Source organism: Eptatretus burgeri, chromosome 12 (assembly GCF_056783735.1).
Source record: "Eptatretus burgeri isolate ZD-2024b chromosome 12, Ebu_testis_v1, whole genome shotgun sequence".
Taxonomy (NCBI): domain Eukaryota; kingdom Metazoa; phylum Chordata; class Myxini; order Myxiniformes; family Myxinidae; genus Eptatretus; species Eptatretus burgeri.
The window spans coordinates 1,388,224-1,406,931 of NC_140972.1; the positions used below are offsets into that span (position 1 = coordinate 1,388,224).

At 40.6% G+C, this 18,708-nt stretch overlaps 1 protein-coding gene across 1 annotated transcript; it reads right to left on the reverse strand.

Moving 5' to 3' along the window:
* Positions 1-1,662: 1,662 nt before the first annotated feature.
* Positions 1,663-17,985, reverse strand: LOC147014966 (deoxyribonuclease gamma-like). The gene is made up of 8 exons (XM_085849229.1): positions 17,777-17,985; positions 14,260-14,357; positions 12,949-13,035; positions 6,541-6,653; positions 4,512-4,624; positions 3,869-4,014; positions 2,538-2,634; positions 1,663-1,992 (listed from the first exon to the last, which is right to left on the reverse strand). The coding sequence occupies exons 1-8, from the start codon at positions 17,918-17,920 to the stop codon at positions 1,933-1,935; spliced, it is 858 nt and encodes a 285-aa protein (XP_085705355.1). The 5' UTR covers positions 17,921-17,985; the 3' UTR covers positions 1,663-1,932.
* Between the last annotated feature and the right edge of the window lie 723 nt (positions 17,986-18,708).

The window sequence follows — 18,708 nt, forward strand, 5'->3', positions numbered from 1 at the left end:
TTTCCACTCTTGTATATAATCCTTTGCTTTGTTGTATTGAATTTTTACCCTTTATACTTTTTTGTAATAAAAGGACATAAAAGTCAAAAAAAAAAAAAAAGTCTCTCTCTTCTCTTCTCTTCTCTTCTCTTCTCTTCTCTTCTCTTCTCTTCTCTTCTCTTCTCTTCTCTTCTCTTCTCTTCTCTTTTCTCTTCTCTTCTCTTCTCTTCTCTTCTCTTCTCTCTCTCCAATCTCCTTTGAAAATTCTACAATTACACTTTCTGATACAATAAACCTATGAGGTATTACTCTAACATAAAATTTATCCTGGAATCCACACATTACACAAATAGCTAAGTCTGCCTCGAAGAAATTAGGAGTCCTGTTCAGATGTCGAAAGTTCTTCTCCTATGAACAGTTGCTCCAACTCGAGAAATGATTGATTCGTCCTTGTGACTGCTCTCACATCTGGGGAGGTTGCAGCTACACAAACTTACTGGACAGAATTGAATCCAAAGTTAGTTGACTTGTCAACTCTGCCAATGTGAACTCAAAACTTGACACGCTCAAATTCCGCCACATAGGAGGCTCTCTTTCTCTTTTCTGCAGATAGTACTTCGGTTTCTGCTCACAAGAACTTACTTCTTGTGTACCTCCACCATTAGCGAGATCAAGGAATACTGGACAAGCCACTACATCACATGATTACTGTGTAGCCATTGGCGTCTCAAGGGTGGGTCGTTACGATGTTTTTTTTCTTCCCCTCCACTGCCATACTGTGGAATTCTTTAACTTCTCACATCTTCCCAAACACATGACTTTCCCCTTTTCAAAAAACTGATTTATTTCTTCCTCAAAAACTCTTCGACTATTCTCTTTTTCCTTATTTTTCGATCAATGCAGTTCTTTTATATAAGACTTGGCCTTGATGTGGCCGATTTAGTCCATTACTGAAGACTTCAACATGAAAAAGGTGGGGCAGCTCAGCGAATGATGGGATTGAGGCAAAGCCATCGGGATCCCCACTCTTTGATGATAGTTGGAAAACTACTGGCTCCTGGGGAAAACCTTCCTGGGTCAGATTGCAGTCGTGTGTGTCGTGTATTTGCAGTAAGTTCCCCTCTACCTCCTCATCCATCATGAAATATATAATTACCAATTTGAGTTTTTTTTTTAAATCAACAATTAAGTTCTGTTTTCAAGGCACACATCCTTTAATGGAATAACACAGCTGTGTGATCTTCATCCCTAGTTTGTCTTGTGAAATCATTTGGAATGACATTTTGAACTATGTTTGTGTGAATGTTGTTCCCAATTGCAGCTTTTCTTCGGGTACATCTCTTTAATTGTACAGGATATCACGTGGCCCATGACTTTTTGCAAACACCTAAAATGGAGCGGATTCTATAAATTATTTTCTTTCTGTAAATTATTCTGTCAGAATGACAACGACATGGCAGACCTCCACAAATGATTTATTATTCTTGTTCATGGCTTTCACACATTTATGAGGAGACCTGAAATGAAGCCATATTGAAGTGAACAGCAGGTAAGCAAATTCAAACGCAATACATTCATGTGTTTTCATGAGTTTTATTTGCAGGAAACAGACATTGATGGAAGAGTTACATAAAGAGTAGAGGAGGAACAAGTAAATCAGAAGAAAAAGAACAGCTCGGTGAACTGGCATGCATAATGTGAAGAAGTTGTGAAAACACTGCCCCATCACTTTACTGATGAACCCCAAGACAATACCATTTAAAACTTGTTCAATAAACCACTTATAGAATTATATGTTCGGCAAAAGATTTGCAAAGGGACAAGAAAAGCACAAATGCTGAATAATCACGAATTTAATCCCTTAAAGCTCCATTATTAGCTGCACCCTTTCATTATGTGCTCTCGGCGATTGCATCAAATCGAGAGTTGCTCACGATCTTGGGTGCGACACGTTTAAACCGGTATTTCCTTCAGATCCACTTCGATAGGGTAATGGTCACTGACACACAGAGCCTGTGGGAGTATCAGGAAAAGGAATCCTTTAACCACGTTACTTTGAATATGTCCTCATAAACATTTCAAATCTTATCTTTTATCATCAAACTTATTGATTTAACAGATCATATGTATTGTGTATAATATTACACTGGTCTCTGGGTACTTTAAATTCCAAACACACATTGATCATCTTCTGTGTTTACTGAGGACATTTATCACCTCTGAAATGTTGCTCCATGTTCATTGAACTCATCCTCAATTAAAATGGGGAAAAGTATTATATAAAACAGAAATTTCATTAAACTGGGAAAACCAAAAAATCATTACGTCCATGGAACACAGAACTGTATTAATTGTAAACCAGATAGATCTAAATGAAGGAGAAACGTAACCTTTCATCCTTCATTGCCATGTAATACCCGATTGATGTACTTGTGCACACTTTATGGAACGCCAAGTATAACCAAGCACCAAACGATCAACCATCAATAGAAAAGTGCACTATGAATGATCGTTAGGTTCTGAATGTCCAATCAGTGACAGGTATACTCTGCTCATACCTCATTCTCACTGAGAGAGTATTCCGTCTGAATGTTCAAAGGTTTTGCTGATCCAGGTACAATAGCCTCTTGTAATGCCGATCCAAAAACCACAAATCTGTAAGTTTGAAAACACGTGAAGGGAAACAAGGGGGAGAGAATCGAATTACACACAGAGGAAGGTAACTCCAACCCTACCCCTAAACCTAACCCAAACAGCACACAATATCTCATCATTATGTTTATCATGATTGGGTGTTGTGCCATTGGATGGACCAATGAATCGGTGTAGGATTTCAGAATGTAAGGATTCCCTGCAGATCCCACAAGGAAAAAGGTTGGGAAAACAAGTATAAAAAAGACATAAAATGTCACAGCCCCGTTGTTTGATTAATTTTGCTGTGTGGACGTGAAGGGCTAGCCCATATTTATGTGCAACTAAAATGGACGCCAGCCTACCAGTCGGCCATCTTCGATCTGATGTGGAAAAATAAATGACTAGCATATGTAAGACATCATTCGTTATGTGTATGACAAGTTTAAACAACATCGGTAAATGCTTGTCCGAGAAATGGTTGAGGACACACGCACGCAGGGACGTGAACAGAAACCAAATCCGTTCGCCCTCATTTCGCATGAAGTCCAACAGAGGCTAATAAAGTTATTCATCTGAGATGGAAACCGACTTCGGAGTTGTTTCTGTGCCAGGTGTGTGTGTGTGTGTGTGTGTGTGTGTGTGTGTGTGTGTGTGTGTGTGTGTGTGTGTGTGTGTGTGTGTGTGTGTGTGTGTGTGTGTGTGTGTGTGTGTGTGTGTGTGTGTGTGTGTGTGTGTGTGTGTGTTCATTTATGGGTAGTGATGTAATCATATTGCAGTTGGTAGTTCATGAGTCTAACTGATAATCACACATAAATCATCATGAAACATGTAAAGATAATTTGTTACGAATCAAGAACACGTTTTTGCAAAGTTCCTTTGAAGAAAACAATTCACTTGTGTGTCTGCAAGGTGTTTATTATTTAGTTATTTATTTATTGATATTGCATTTAGTCTAAATGTTGTAGTTAACATTGGTTACTATTAACCATCACCAGGCTTGTGGTTAACAACTGAAGCTATGTCATTGTAAGAGGAAAGAGAAATGAAAGGAAATAGGTTGAGAGTTTGGAAAATAAGGGAAAGGGTTGGGGATAGGTAACAGGTAAGGAATCTGGGTGGAGTGGGGTAAGGAGAAGAACAAGTTTCACATTTTTGCGAATGTTATAACTGAATAATCCCAATGAGCACATCATTCAGGATTGTAGTTGCTCTTACTATATAATGTCCCAATATAATTGAGGAATTGCAAACAAACCGGTCATTTGCAGAGTTGATATCCTCTTTCACCATTGTGTCCATATTCTCATCAATGAGCCAAAGGAAGTCACCAAACTGGTTCAAACTTTCGTCCTCCTGAGGATGTTTCATGGCACTAAAGTCTCCGAGAAACATGGCGGTCATCTACAGAAGAAACAGAAAAAGGTCATGTGATCTCTTTGGATCCTCGATCACCAGAATTATATTATTTAATTTCTAATCTTCTTTCCAGATGAAGGATTGAAGGATGCGTGATGGTAATTGTGTAAATGTACTCATGTCCACGATTGAAGGATGTATGATCGACGTTATGGAAATGTACTTGTGTCCACAAAGCTCCATTTATGACTCCATTGATGATGTTGGCTTCGTGGACCCTCAAACCAAGGAATCCATCCAAACATTCGTTGCACATCCTGAGCCCTTGACTTTACACCATTGTTATTAAACTTTCTGAAGTATTTCTCAAAATTTTGTTGAAGGTTAATTTCAAAATGTACCTGCGTCATAAATTATTGAATTTACATTGTGTCATAAAAAATATTTCAAGAGTCATAGACTATGTGGAGTGGATATTAAATTTACAACGGGAGATCTGCACAGATTTTATTTAAAAAAAAAGTTTTTTTTATTGTTCTTACCGTGTTGTACCACTTTGATTGAACTGCTTGAAACATTGAAGAAAGTTTACGACTTTCTTTCTTCACTTCGTTTGGATCCGTCCAAATGGGGATAAGAATCAAATCCCTGATACCTGAAAAAAACAAAATTTGTTATCGTCTGTAATTGAGAAACACAATTTAGCACAACACAGGCACAAACACCACCAGGTGTATCTCTCATGAAAACTATGCATATATATATATATATATATATATATATATATATATATATATATATATATATATATATTTAAATGAAGATGTATGTATTTATTTATAAATATATATGTACAGATATATTTTTATAAATATGAATATATATATATATATATATATATATATATATATATATATATATATATATATATATATATATATATATATATATAAATATATACATATATATTCTTCTTCTTCTTTCGGCTGCTCCCATTTGGGGTCGCCAAAGTGGATCATCCGTTATGATCCGCATAATCATTTGGCACAGGTTTTACGCCGGATGCCCTTCCTGACGCAACCCTGGTCGCCTCTTATGACACAGGGATATGGTACACCTATTCTAACCGGGGAATATATATATATATATGTACATATATATATATATATATTTTTTTTTCCAACGAAATGTTTATGTTATATGTTGAACAAAAAACATACCTTGGTGTGTTTTGATGATCATTCAGAGAGATTTTTGAATATCGCTCATATTGGTCATCTTTCCTCATAAATGTGTGTGTGTGTCAGGCCATTCATCCGTCAATCTCCTCCATAACTCCAAAACTATGAAAACTCGGGGCCCTGAACTTTGCATGCATACGAAGGGAACTCCAATGGAGTGCATGAATGAAAATTGGGTGTTTGAGTTAATTAAAATACACCTTTGGAAGATATAATTGTTTGCAAATTTAGTTCATTGTGTTTGCTATTTTTCAATTTAATTTCGACCCAAGGAGTACACCTGAATGCACACCCCTGATATGTATTACCTTTAGTGGATTTGTCATTGGAAATCAGTACTGTGAGGATTTTGTAACAACGCACATCGTTGGTGCACTCAGTCCTTGGAAAAAAATGAACAAGCTCAATCTAGATCCATACATTGGGAACATAATCTGTGCAGAGCGTTGGTGCTGCCTAAGCAGTTTCCTGGGCTATTGGGCAGAATGCTGGAGGATCGCCACTCCGACACAGGATACCAGCAAGCTGGTACTTATTTTTGCCAACCTCAGGATGACAGGCTGAGTCAACGCCACCTGGTCTTAATTCAACAGCAAATCGGAATTTGAACTCAGGACCCTCGGATACCAAGCTCACCATTCCAGCCATTAAGACATGACCCAGCAATACGCTCAATCGACTAACGTGGAAATCTGCTTCAAAGAAAAAAATCTCAAGTTTTCCACTCATGTTGAGCTCAAGGAGAACCTATCACTGTTCGCTCGACTGCTCATCAATGCATGATCACACCCAGATGTTTATCTCCAAGTCGCTGTTGTCATGTGTGAGTTCAGTTCCATTCCAAGATCTCTATTTACATCAGATGGCTCCCTTTAAGTCTGCCTGGACCAGCTAAGCTGATGGCGATCTTGGAAGCTCACACACAAAAGGACAATGAACCAAGTTATCTCAACACTGATCTCAAAACAATCACAGACAATGTGGAAGAGCGAGACACCGATTATATGGTGTCCTCATTCTGGGATCTCAAAATGTATTATTGAACTCGTATAAAAACATGGAACCCGACTTGCTTCCAATGTTCCATAACATATCAACACATTTAATACAATAAACATTAGATTTATCATAAAATTCCCATGGGAATACACAAGGCCCTGGACCAATGGGGGTGTTATGAAACAATCAAACGAACTCATGAACAATCATCACACAATAATAAATCACATTCCAAATCTGTAATGAAGTGTAATGAAATATAAGTAAATATTGTTTTGTACCGATAAAAGAGCATTGTGTAAACTAAAATGTGAAAGTTTTTAATACTTACTGGTGTTATTGGCCTGAAACCTCACGAAGAATGCCTCTGGATGAAAGATATTATAATCTATTAATTTTGGACCCTGTTCCGTGGAATCATATTTCATCTCCACCAAGTCTGATCTGCAAACAAACAAAACCAGTAACTAAACTTGCATTGAATCGTGCACAACATGTAATACAAACTTCCTGCTCACATTTCTTACATCAAGGATTTTCAACTTTTGTATGTTTGGGTCGACCCCTTCACACATATGGCAAAAACAGAGACCTCTTTCAGGGAGTGATCCCTCCCAGGAAATGAAAACTTCTTTAATACATGGTGTCAGACTCACGGAAGAGATCCAAACAAATCGCACACAGACACACATACACACACACACACACACACACAGACACAGACACAGACACACACAGACACACACACACACACACACACACACACACAGACACAGACACAGACACACACAGACACACACACACACACAAACACACACACACACACACATCACTTGTTCCAGGATTTTCAGTCATCTGATTGTTCTTCCTGCACATTGAAGTTATAATTGTGGTCACGTGGTATCTGTTGGTCATATTTCCCGGGTCATGTTTCCAGTATTAACTCTGTTGAACTGAACTTGGTTCACCGTAGCACTGATAACCATTTGTGTGCGGACATTGTTCCACTGTGTAATTGTTCTTTCACCGAATGTTTTTCTTTATCTACTTCCGGTAATTTCCCGTGAATCTCATGAACCAGTTTCCTCGTATTTGTTCCTCTGCTCGTCTGTTGAAGAATATTCCCTCAGTGATCTTATCAACTTGGTTCATCATTCTCAACACTTGAAACCTATTGATCTTCTTCTTCCTCTGCTTTGAGGTTGGAGGATATTTGGGGGTTTTGATCTTTTTCCTACACGGTGTGTGCTCCACCTATTGTCGCTCTCGTTCTGCTCATGTTTATGTTATGGTCGAGTTGTGTTTATTTATGACGAACTCAACATTTGGATTCTTGTGTCCACAATGTATGACATCACAGTTTGAGTGGTGGTTGTCCGTAAACAGAGCGTTCTGTTCCATGTGTTCAACACAGACATCCCTCAGTATGTTTGCCATGAACTTGCCTGCCACACAACTCAAGTTGACACCATGCTAATTGCCTTGTTCATTCCTGTTTCCTTTCTTTTTGATCATCACTCCGTCAGCTTTCCTCCAGCCTGATGGAACTGTTCCTTTGAGAAGGGATTTCTGCTCGATTAAACAGAAGGATGTACACACGTCATTCAGAATGTTGGAATGGATCTGATCTGATCCTGGGAACCTGTGTGGTTTTTAAGTGATTGTTATTATTTTATAAATTGGTACAATATGATGATGGTTGTGAAGGAGAACGAAATATAAATTAAAGAGACATTGTCCACCAAAAATGTTCAAATTCCAATTGAGATTCAAGTTTGTTTCATTCTGAATTATCTTCAAGTTTTGAAGGTTTATCCTTTCTCTTCATCACAAATCGATGAATCCTGAAGTTGTTGATCCCTTGATAAGTGCAGGAAAAAAAGGGAAAGGATGTGATGAGAATCCAGCGAGGAAGGATGTCGGTAAGAAACGATGGACGTCGTGGGAATATACATTATTGTGTACCTTATCGAGGCTCGTATGAGAGCGAGCACACAACACACAACAATGGGGGCATGAGACATGAGCGGCGGGAGTGGGAAGGACAACACAGTGGGGAACAGAGACATCAGGAAATCTGTGGAATGGGGCGGGGAGGGATGGGGCGGGGAACACGGGGGATACAAGATGGACATTACAGGGAATTTCAGTCAGGAAAGCAGGGAATTTGAAGCAGGTGGGTTTGGGGTGGACGAACGGGGGTACCAAAGATATAGGTATTGGATGGGGGACAATAAGGTGTTGTGGTGAACAGCGGTTTTGAAGGCCTGGAGGGAAGAATGGGATTGAACAGAGTGAGGGAGTTTGTTCCAAAGGTGGGAAAAAGAGGAATGAAAGAGTGAAGGTGAGCAGTGTTTTGTGATTTTGGTGGTTTTACTCGAAGGGGTTGTTGGCGGACCTTGAGCACCCTTTGGAAACATAGTGGGGACAAATCACAGACTCAACAGGGAGGAGGGGTGGGGGGCAAGACCGGAGAGGAGACGGCAGAAGACAAGAAGACCACTGACAGACCTGTGGTGAAAGAGAGAGAGGCCCAAAGACTCAGCCTCTTCATGGGAGATACCAATGATCCGAAATGCCTTGGTTTCCACAGCGTGAAGCCGAAAAACGTGGGAGGCAGGAGCACCAACCCAGAGGGGAGAGCAGAACTCCATCAGGCTGTGGACAAAAGCTTTGTAAGTGGTCAGTAGCTCAGGTGGGCCGAAGAAGGACTTTGCACGACGGAGGATTCCCAGTGACTGGCTTTGACTGGCTTTGAAGGCCAGGTTGGAAATGTGGCTTTCCCAGGAAAGATCATGGCACATAGTGAGACCCAGAAGCTTGAAAGAAAGGACTTCTTCAAGAGGATTGTTGAGAAAGTGGATTGGGGGGGGGGGAGTCGAAACGGTCCTTTCAGAGAGACATAGTGAGAGTGTGAGATTTGTCCGGATTGAAAGACATGTTCCACGTGTTGGACCAGTTTGTGATTTAACCCAGATCTGCAGTGAGCAAAGAAGCTGCTGCATGCCGGTCTGAGGGATGACCAATGGTATGGCAGAGGGTAGAGTCATCAGGTCAGGTCAGGTCAGGTATGGGAGAATGTGCCAGAGCAGCGCGTCACTGCGTCCACTTTCCATCGGTCGGTACTCCAGGGGCCTCCGTTTGGCCACCCTCCAGGCAGATGCCTGGCCCATCCCCATTACCTTGAGATGCCGATCAGCCTGCTGAAACCACGAGGCATGTGGTCAACCCATTGGCCTCCTCCACTCAAGAGACTCCCTCAATGAGATAATCTGGTGAGCAGGATCAGCGCTAGGAAAATGAGGCACATGTCCATACAGCCACAGCTGATGCTCACAGACAATGCAGGTAACAAATCTCATTTGAGTCTCTCTCAGCAACCACTACTTGGACAAAAAGTCCGACTAGCGATAACCAAGGATTCTCCGAAGAGACCTGGCACCAAATGAATTAAGTCTCCGTCTCAGATCCTTGGTCAGAATCCAAGTCTCGCATCCATAGAGCAAGACTGGAAGCACCAAGGACCTGAAGACTCGAACTTTCGTCCTCCCGCACAGGTACCGGCAGCGCCACACCCCATTATCCAGAAATCCATGACTCCCCAGGCCCGACCCAGATGTCTATTGACCTCTGATTCACAGCCAGCAGAGACATGAATATCACTGCCAAGGTAAGTGAATCTCACCACGACCTCAACATCCTCACCACAAACATGTACAGACAGGACAGCAGCATCCAAGATGTCATTGAGAACCTGGATCTTAGTTTTGACCCAGGAAATCCGTAATCCCAGTGGCTCCCTCTCCTCATTCAGCACCTCGAGGGCCACCAAAAGGATATCTCAAGTCTCCACAAAGATGACTGCATCATCTGTGAAATCAAGGTCAGAGATCTTGACATTCCCAAACGATGCAAGGCAGCTTGATCTCTCTGATATCCTCCCTGGAATCCAGCCCATAGAAGTGCTGAAAAGTGTGGGGGGCAGTACGCACCCCTGATGAACTCCAGTAACAACTGGGAATATGTCAGCACTCTCAGTACCAGAGTAGAGTTCAGACATCAGATTGTTCAGTTTGGGTGGCACCCCATGAAGACCAAGAATCCTCCAGAGGGTATCCCGATTCACTGAATCGAATGATTTACAGAGATCAATAAAGGCTGCAAGCAGCAAGAGTCATCAGCGAAGAGATAAATCGGATTTTCCAGAGAGTCGGAGAGATCGTTGATGAAAACAAAAAAAAGGACAGGGCCCATAACCCTGCCTTGAGGAACTCCAGCCTGGACAGGAAGAGGGGATGAAAGCACTCCAGTTTGGGCCACACGTTGACTGCAACAGTCGAGGAAGTCTGCAAGCCATCAGTGTAGATTGTCTTGGATACCATCGCAAGAGAGTTTGGGGAGCAGGACAGGGTGCAATACCTTCTGAAAAGCACGCGATATGTCTGGAGATATGGCTCTGATTTCATGTCCGACATTGAGGACCTCAATCCATTGTTGGTAGAGCAGAAGCAGAATATCCAGGATAGAGTGATCTGGTCTGAAACCAAATTGATTGGAAATCAGGCCATTGGGAGGAGGAAGGATTTAATGTCTGAACCGATGAAGGATTCCATAGCCTTGCTGATGATTGGGAGAAGGCTGATTGGTCTGCAGTTGCAGGGATCTGTTTTTGCACATTTTTTATGTGCGACAGTAAATTTTGCTGATTTCCAAGCTGATGGCAGATGACCTTGAACAAATGAGAGGGTGAATAGAACAGAGAGATGGTGAGCAAGCACAGAGGAGCAGGTTTTTAGGACACGTGGGCTGATGCCATCTGGACCTGTTGCAGAATCTGAGTCGAGGTTTGACAGCAAGCTCTCCACCATGTCAGGAGAAAAGGACACAGAGACCAGGGACAGTGGCATGCGACTTGGTAAGGTTGGGACAGAAAGCGATGGGTTTTGGACACAAGATTTCAATGCAAACACCGAGTTTAGGCATTCAGTCGTTTTCACTTACGGTATCAGCAGTGGGGCCAATTGAGGTAAGGGAGGGGATGGAGGGGGAACACACACCTGAAACTGATTTGATTAGTTTCCTCCAGGATTTGGAGGAGGGAGAGAGGTTTGAGAGTTCAGACTTGAGCTTGGAAAGATGTTGTTTTCTGGCTCTCCTGAGGGTAGATACACACTTGCTCCAAGCTTTATGGAAGGAACTGAGATTACCCTGAGTTGGGTTTGCTTTCCATGAGGAAAAGGGAAGTTGTTTCAGGAGAACGGCCTCGCCACAAGCTACAGTGAACCATGGGAGGGAGGAAGGGTAGGACAACTGAAGACGAGAGGGGATAAATCTGTGCATGAGGGAGAGCAAATATCTTCGAAAGAATTCCCAGGATAAGTTGATGTTGGAGAAAGTAGTGACGGGAGACCAGTCTTGAAGTTTGATGGCTTCTTGGAGAGCCTGCCAGTCAGCTTGAGTGAAATGTCAGACTCGACTGCACTGAGGTGGTTCTCTGATAACAGCCAGAGAGATGTCCACTTTGACAAGGACGTGGTCAGAAGAACCGATTGGAGCAGAGAAAGAACAGCCAATATTTTCAGGCAAATTTGTCAAAATCAGATCCAGAAGAGATGGAATACAATTGGTTGATATCCGGGTCAGGAAGTTGACCAGTCCCAATGAGTCACATAAAGCTTTTGCTGAAGTGCCATGACAGGTGAGAGAGGTACCCACACCTTGCAAATTGGTATGATGACAATTGAAGTCACCACATATGAGGTCGAATTGAGAACAGACTATGGAAATAGAACAAGACAAGTGAATTATGATGCAGTGAAGAGCACCACACGTGTGAAAGAGTCTGATGAGGCATTATAAGAAACCGTTATTATTATTATTATTATTATTATTTGAGAGTTTTCATCAGATTAGGAAATGGAATGTTTGGAGAAAAAACCGTGGAGGTGAATAGTGAATGGGGAGAAACACGTGTTTATGGGAGGTGTAACGTCAAAAGTTAATTTATTTATTTCAAATAAGGATTGCGTTACATTTGGAAAAGGGAAGGTTGAGGTAAAATCGTGGAGGTGTGTGGTAAATATGGAACGGTAAACGCAGAGTGAAGCTGCTGGGTCAATGAAACGTATCAGGAAGAGTGGAGAGCGACACATGATTACAGGAGGTGTATATATAGAAAGGATACAAAGAAGATTATTAATTTTTGATGTATTTTTGAAGAATAGGTAAGATTCGCGAATGGAAGGTTGGTGGAAGAAATCGTGAAGGTAAAGGCTCGAGTGGGTCAGCGCAAGTAGAATAAAGGTGTGCCTGCAGGATTAAGAAGAAGAAGAGGAAGAAGCAGAAGGATCGGAACTCGTGGGTATGCAAGGAGAAAGGGAGATTATTTTTGGGGGGGATTTAAGACAAGACACAGAGTGTTTTGTTGAGAGGGATGGGGGACGTTGGGAAAGTGGGGAAGATAGGAATTGCAGGTAATAGGGAGAGAATACAAATAAAAACCATTGTACACCAAGAGGGGAAGGATGGGTTGGAATGGAGTTGTAAGTGAAAAATCCCATTTTTATAAATATTATGTGAACTTGGACACGAAAGAAATGTTTATAATTCACTTTTTACATCCCATTCTCAAATCATCTTGGTACAACAAATGTCATGTGTGGATGTTTATAGAAGGGAATACAATTGATCTCACACCCCTCGATGTAATGATCCTTATCAAGATCATTGGATGACGTACCGGTAGATGAACGCAAACACTCTCCTCCAGGATCCTATCATCATTTCTTCACTCTTAATGTAGTTGTAGGTGTTTTCAGGGAACTCCCTAGGGGAGATGCTCCAGTTAATAAGTTCCAGTAAAACCTGTGTCAGGAAGTTGGATTTCAATGTAAACGTTCTTTTGATAATTCCATGTACTTTTCTGAACATCCATTTCAAAATAACATGAGATAAATATAATAATTATAAAGGTCCAACAACGTGAAGATATACAATGAAAAACAAACAACAAACAAAGTTAATGTAAAATGTGATGTAATAAAGAGCAGATCATGAACCATGCTTTAAACAGAGCGTCGGTGCTGCCGAAGTAGTTTACATGGCTCAGGTTACAATCATCGACGGGTCACCACTCTGACACAGGGAGTCAGGACAGGAATTTGGAATTTGGCCAATGTGCCAGAGATAGCTCGCCAACTCTTCACGAAGTACACCGTGGGATCAATAATGTCCAAAAACTAATACTGGAAGATGGGACGTCCAGTTCAACATCCATGCAAGGCATTGCACACACACGCACGCACACACACACACACACACACACACACACACACACACACACACACACACACACACACACACACACACAAACCCTGCCTGAGAAACCCCACCCTGAAAAATGATAGCTCGGCTGAGATTCAAACCCAGACGAGTCATCTTTGAGGTGAGTCTGCACACCTGCAGACCATGCTGCCAGCCCATGAGAGAAAGATGTAAGCAATTAAAATAGTAGATTATTAAATATAAACTAGATGATCCATGAGTTTAACATGATCAACCATCACAAGGTATTCCAATTCAGTCTCCAGATCTCTCTCAAAATGGTTCATTCTGGGAAGTCTATTATTTCCCCTTTCACTCTTGTCCATCTCTACTCTCTTATTTCCTGGCTTGGCGATGATGTACTCAAACACAAAACATGGTTCATGATGGAACCATTTGAGAACCTTCATAATTCCAGAAATAAACTCGAACAACCTCTGCCACTGTCAGAATGTTGCAGAGAAATGTGTGAGTGAACTGTAAAACTACATTTGAATAATTTCCTTCGAATTCTCAGAATTGTTTTCAGCTTAATCCAAACACTGTCATAAATATTTGATCTACAGCTTCATCATACCCTTCCAAATGTTTCTTTATTTCACAAGGACGGGGTAAGAGAAATGTCAAAGAGAAAAGTTCAAACTTCAGCACAAGGTCTTGTTCATGCTCATTGCCACTGACAGGCTTCGTTAAAATGTAGATTTTGTAAATTATGAAGTTGCCAAACCTGTTCAGGAGGTCGACTAACATTGCTGCTCGATTCACGTCTCCTTCCGAAGGAGGTTTTGTTGTGATCAAGAGGAGAATGTCACAACGTGTGAAAATCTAAAGAGAACAAACAAAAGATCACTGACTATGAGCTGCACATGAAAGAGAAATGAAACACAAAGACGATTTTCTTGATACAGGTCCAGATTTAGACTCATTGAACCTCAATTCATTCAAAACAATGGAGAATGTTTCATTCAATTCATTCAAAAAATTATTCAACAATTCATTCAAAAACAAGGATTGTGTGTTAACCTTTTGAACCCTGAGCTCCTTGGACTTTCTGTTCCCCCACCCTGGGATCCCTTCAGAAAAATAATTGAAAAGTTGAAATTTGTTTTATTTTTGTTTTCTGCGTTTAAAATTATTTTTCTAGTCCTGTAATTACAATTAAATGATATTTTGAATCAAAGACTGTCTTGCTTTCTTTCTTCTTGAGTTTCTCACCAATACTCCAGTTTGTGGTTGCATTCAAACGAGCAGTCATATCCTGACTTTCCGATAAATAAGAATTCTTCACAGTCCGTGCACCAGTGTATTGTCTTGCAGCGTTTTGGCAAGTCCTCGTCCTTTGCCCGAGAGTTCCTTTGCTTTGCCATGATGTCCTTCTCTCTGCACACAACACATCGATTGTTGGTAGTCGCATGTGGAGCCTTTTCTACATCATGGTGAGCATCCCGTTTCAGTCGTCACTCATCCTGAAACTGCTGAGCGTCGATTACCAAATGCTGTTTCAGTGGATTGAACATCTCCTGCAAGTTCCTGACAGTTTCTCCATAAATAAATGGAAATTGACTGCTCTCTTGTTTGGTGGAGCATGGCACTTTGTGAAACCCATCAGAATGTATGCATTGTACACAGTGCACATGAAGAATTTTATTATCAAGCGACCTGGCCATTTATCGTGGCGGTGGCATTTCTGCAATTGAGTAATTTGGTCATTTTTGTTTGTCCATCCCCCCCCATTTCTGCATTATGGGCGTTCACTGCTTTTGGACAAGCAAGAGGAATCTTTCTTTTTTCAGCACCATCCCATTGAATCCCATTGAAGAGAAATTCCCATTCCCCTTTTTGATTTCATTGTTTCACCTTGTGAGGGTCTTGGGAAATTATCTTCTGCTGGTCATAGTAGTTCCATACCTCCTTATCCATTGTTGTGTGATCATACACTTAACCACCTGAACTGAGGTGTTGAATCTGTCAGTGTACAGGGAATAATTCCATCCTGAGAATTTGTCAGTCATTCGGACGACCAAGTTCCCTGTAACCCCAAGGTTATCGATAGCTTCGGCATCATCTCTCCTCCCAGTGCAAACTTCAACATGACACTGTAAACTCCAAATCCATCCTCTCCACGTCCTCTGCCCCAACCACGCCATCGACCTCGACCACACCCCCCACCAACACCTCTGTGAACTCTCACAGCATTGTTGTCAGTACTGTCAGTTTCACTTTCCTGTTTGAAAAGTCATTCCCCTACTCAAAATCACGATAATCATCATCATCATCATCATCATCATCATCATCCACATCATCATCATCCACCTTCCTCATCAACAGACATCACATTTCGACTCATTTTGGAATGCTTTTTCACTAAAAACCTTCAAAAACGTTCGTGAATCTCATGCTACAACTTCCGCAGAATATTCACTTTGGTGTATTCACTAGGATGGGCCGATTGTGGTGTGTAACAAAGCGTGTGCACGGGGAAATCCTCCCTCGCACTTCCTGAGCTGTCCGCGGCAACATGGACCGAAGATCAGGTGCAATATAATGGAGCCACTAATTGCTCAGGAAGTTACTCGTGATAAACAAGAGCATGTGGTGGCCGGTTACTGACCTGCCGCTTGGGCTTATGGAGGTTTCTTGAGCAGCTGCTTTCCCACCGCAAGGGTGAGAGAGTTAAAAAAAAAATCTCAAATTCGCAGGTTTGAGTGAACATTACAAAAATATTAGAACTAATTTGTGTGGTTACAAAAAGCAAAACAATTATAAGATCTTATGAATATTTTCAAGTGTATTTGTTTGTTTGTGTGTTCGTATGTTATTATTTCATGGGTAAACCATAGCATCAAGAAGCCACAAATTTTGGGTGTCAGTCCTTCAGAATCTGACCAAGGTTTTAAGTGACAACACATTGCTCTGTTTTCAGGCTGCCAAAGGCCACTAGAAAGTGTATATTGGGATGTGGGGTAAGACAGTGCGGTCGCCATCCCGCAGACAAAAGGTAACCACCGTGAGGCTCGTAACTTCATCGCTGTTCAATGTCCGATACATCCCGAAATAACCGCTGTGAAAAGCTCACCCAGGTGGGCAGCATAGGGTGGGTACCATCTCCCCCCAATCTTTGGACAGCACTGGGTGGCCACTTGTGGTTATCAATCGAATTCACAAACATTCCCAATGCAATATTATTTTGTATTCATTTTTAATTCCTCAAGAGAGTGCATCGAAGTGAAACATAAAAAAAACAAACAAGCACACAATTCTCAAATTCGATATGTTATGATGACAGGTTATATCTTCCAGAAGTATGTATTTAATTTTTTCCCCAAATTAATATATCCTTGACAATTAAATTACTTTATATCATTCATGTGAAGAAATGTAAGAGATATTTTAGATATCTTGGAAAATTCCTTGGAACAAACATGAAAATCTCATCTGGATGAATTCCTGCTTCTTCTCATGAGACAATGCTAATTATTGCTGCAGCTTTTATCCAAATATCATTCAAAAATGTATAAGCATAAATTTATTTTATAATAACATCTCATTTTGTTGTATCTCTCCTCCCACTAAACTCATTTTCATGTCACATTGGATTCCTAATAAAGAAATGCCTTTGCAACTCACCTCTGTAACAACTTGCAAACTTTATTTTCCGATTCCTAAAGGAATATTATCTCCACACCCTTATTACAAAAAGAAGATCGGGGTGATCGAGGCACATTGCTTCTCTTGACTGGTTTAGGGAAAGTGTTATGTTCTTCAAACCAATCATTAACCATATTGGCCTGTTTTTAGGAGGTCTTTTACCAGATTTATAGTGTCTCTTAATGTCTACATAGCATCGCCTTCGAATCAAAACATTCTTTCTGAAAATTGACCATTTGTTTGTGAGAACCTTTTGATTCTAAGGTGGTGAAAGTCATGAAGCATCTCTTCAGAAGTTGTATTTACTCCTTCAGAGGGATCAAAACACCCAAATGATGTAACACACATTTAGTAAATCACGTCCAACTCCTTCATCTGATTTTACAGCACAAACAATTAAAATAAATGCCTTATAAATGACACCAATTTCACTGAAATGTGTGATTTATTATACACTTAAGCAAATGACAAAATTTTCAATGGAACTGTCTTTATTTTTGCAATGAAGACAGTAATTACTTTCCTAGTTATTTTCATCATCTTCACTTTTAAAACTTACATCAAAACCCCCATTATCATGCACAGATTTTGCTTACCTTGATTATCTCCTGCATGACTGTTGGACATTGCGATTGAACTCTGTTGCAGACCAGCCCACTGTATGAACAAACTTTCAATGCATGGTTGATGTCAAAACAGCAGGCGAGGATGAAAAAGAACAAGAACAACGACTTATGCATCTTTCACTGGTGAGGAAAACAGTCGGCAAAATGTTCAAACTGCAGACGAAAAGGTTCACACAAGTGGTGAGGTCGAAGTTGGTCCTTATATAGCACCTCTTGACACATTTTGTGCCAAAGGTGTGGCTTTGCTGATGACAAGTGCTGATCCATGCTTTCTGCAGGTAGGGACATTGTGATAAATAACAGGCTTTATTTCACAACACGTTTCGTTCCTCCACACATCATAAATAAAGAAGGAAACTTTTATGTTCTGGTTGAACAAGGACACACTTGTTAAAAGAAGGAAAGAACATCTTTATTCAAAGGACATTCTGTTCCCTCCACCGAGTCGACATGGTGGTTAAATGGTTAGATTTGAGGTGTCTCAGAGATCTTGCAAAAGTCTCATTCAAAACAATTTTTAAAAAGGTAAATTTGTCTTTTTGATCAATTTGTATACCTTGACGATGCTCATATGAGAGCAAAAGCATGGTTGATGGTTGATGCATGGTTGATGACGAAGAACATAATGCATGGTTGATGTCTTATTAAATAACAGATGAAATTGATCTCTCATTTTAAACAATTTAATAACAGGTTTAATTGATCTGTCTTTTGTAAACAATTTAATTACTGGTGAAATTGATCTCTCTTTTTAATCAATTTAATAACACGTGAAATTGATCTCTCTTTTTAATCAATTTAATAACAGGTTTAATTGATCTCTCCTTTTAAACAATTTAATAACAGGTGAAATTGATCTCTCTTTTGAAACAATTTCATATCAGCTGCAATTGATCTCTCTT

What these genes read in the sequence shown, in the direction of transcription:
- LOC147014966 (XM_085849229.1), bottom strand. Translation starts at nt 17,920, where the DNA reads ATGCATAAGTCGTTGTTCTTGTTCTTTTTCATCCTCGCCTGCTGTTTT. An exon ending in TCATGCAGGAGATAATCAAG is followed by an intron (nt 14,358 to 17,776) that starts GTAAGCAAAATC and finishes TGTTCTCTTTAG; the next exon opens with ATTTTCACACGTTGTGACAT. An exon ending in GTTTCAGGCCAATAACACCA is followed by an intron (nt 4,625 to 6,540) that starts GTAAGTATTAAA and finishes TGTTTTTTTCAG; the next exon opens with GTATCAGGGATTTGATTCTT.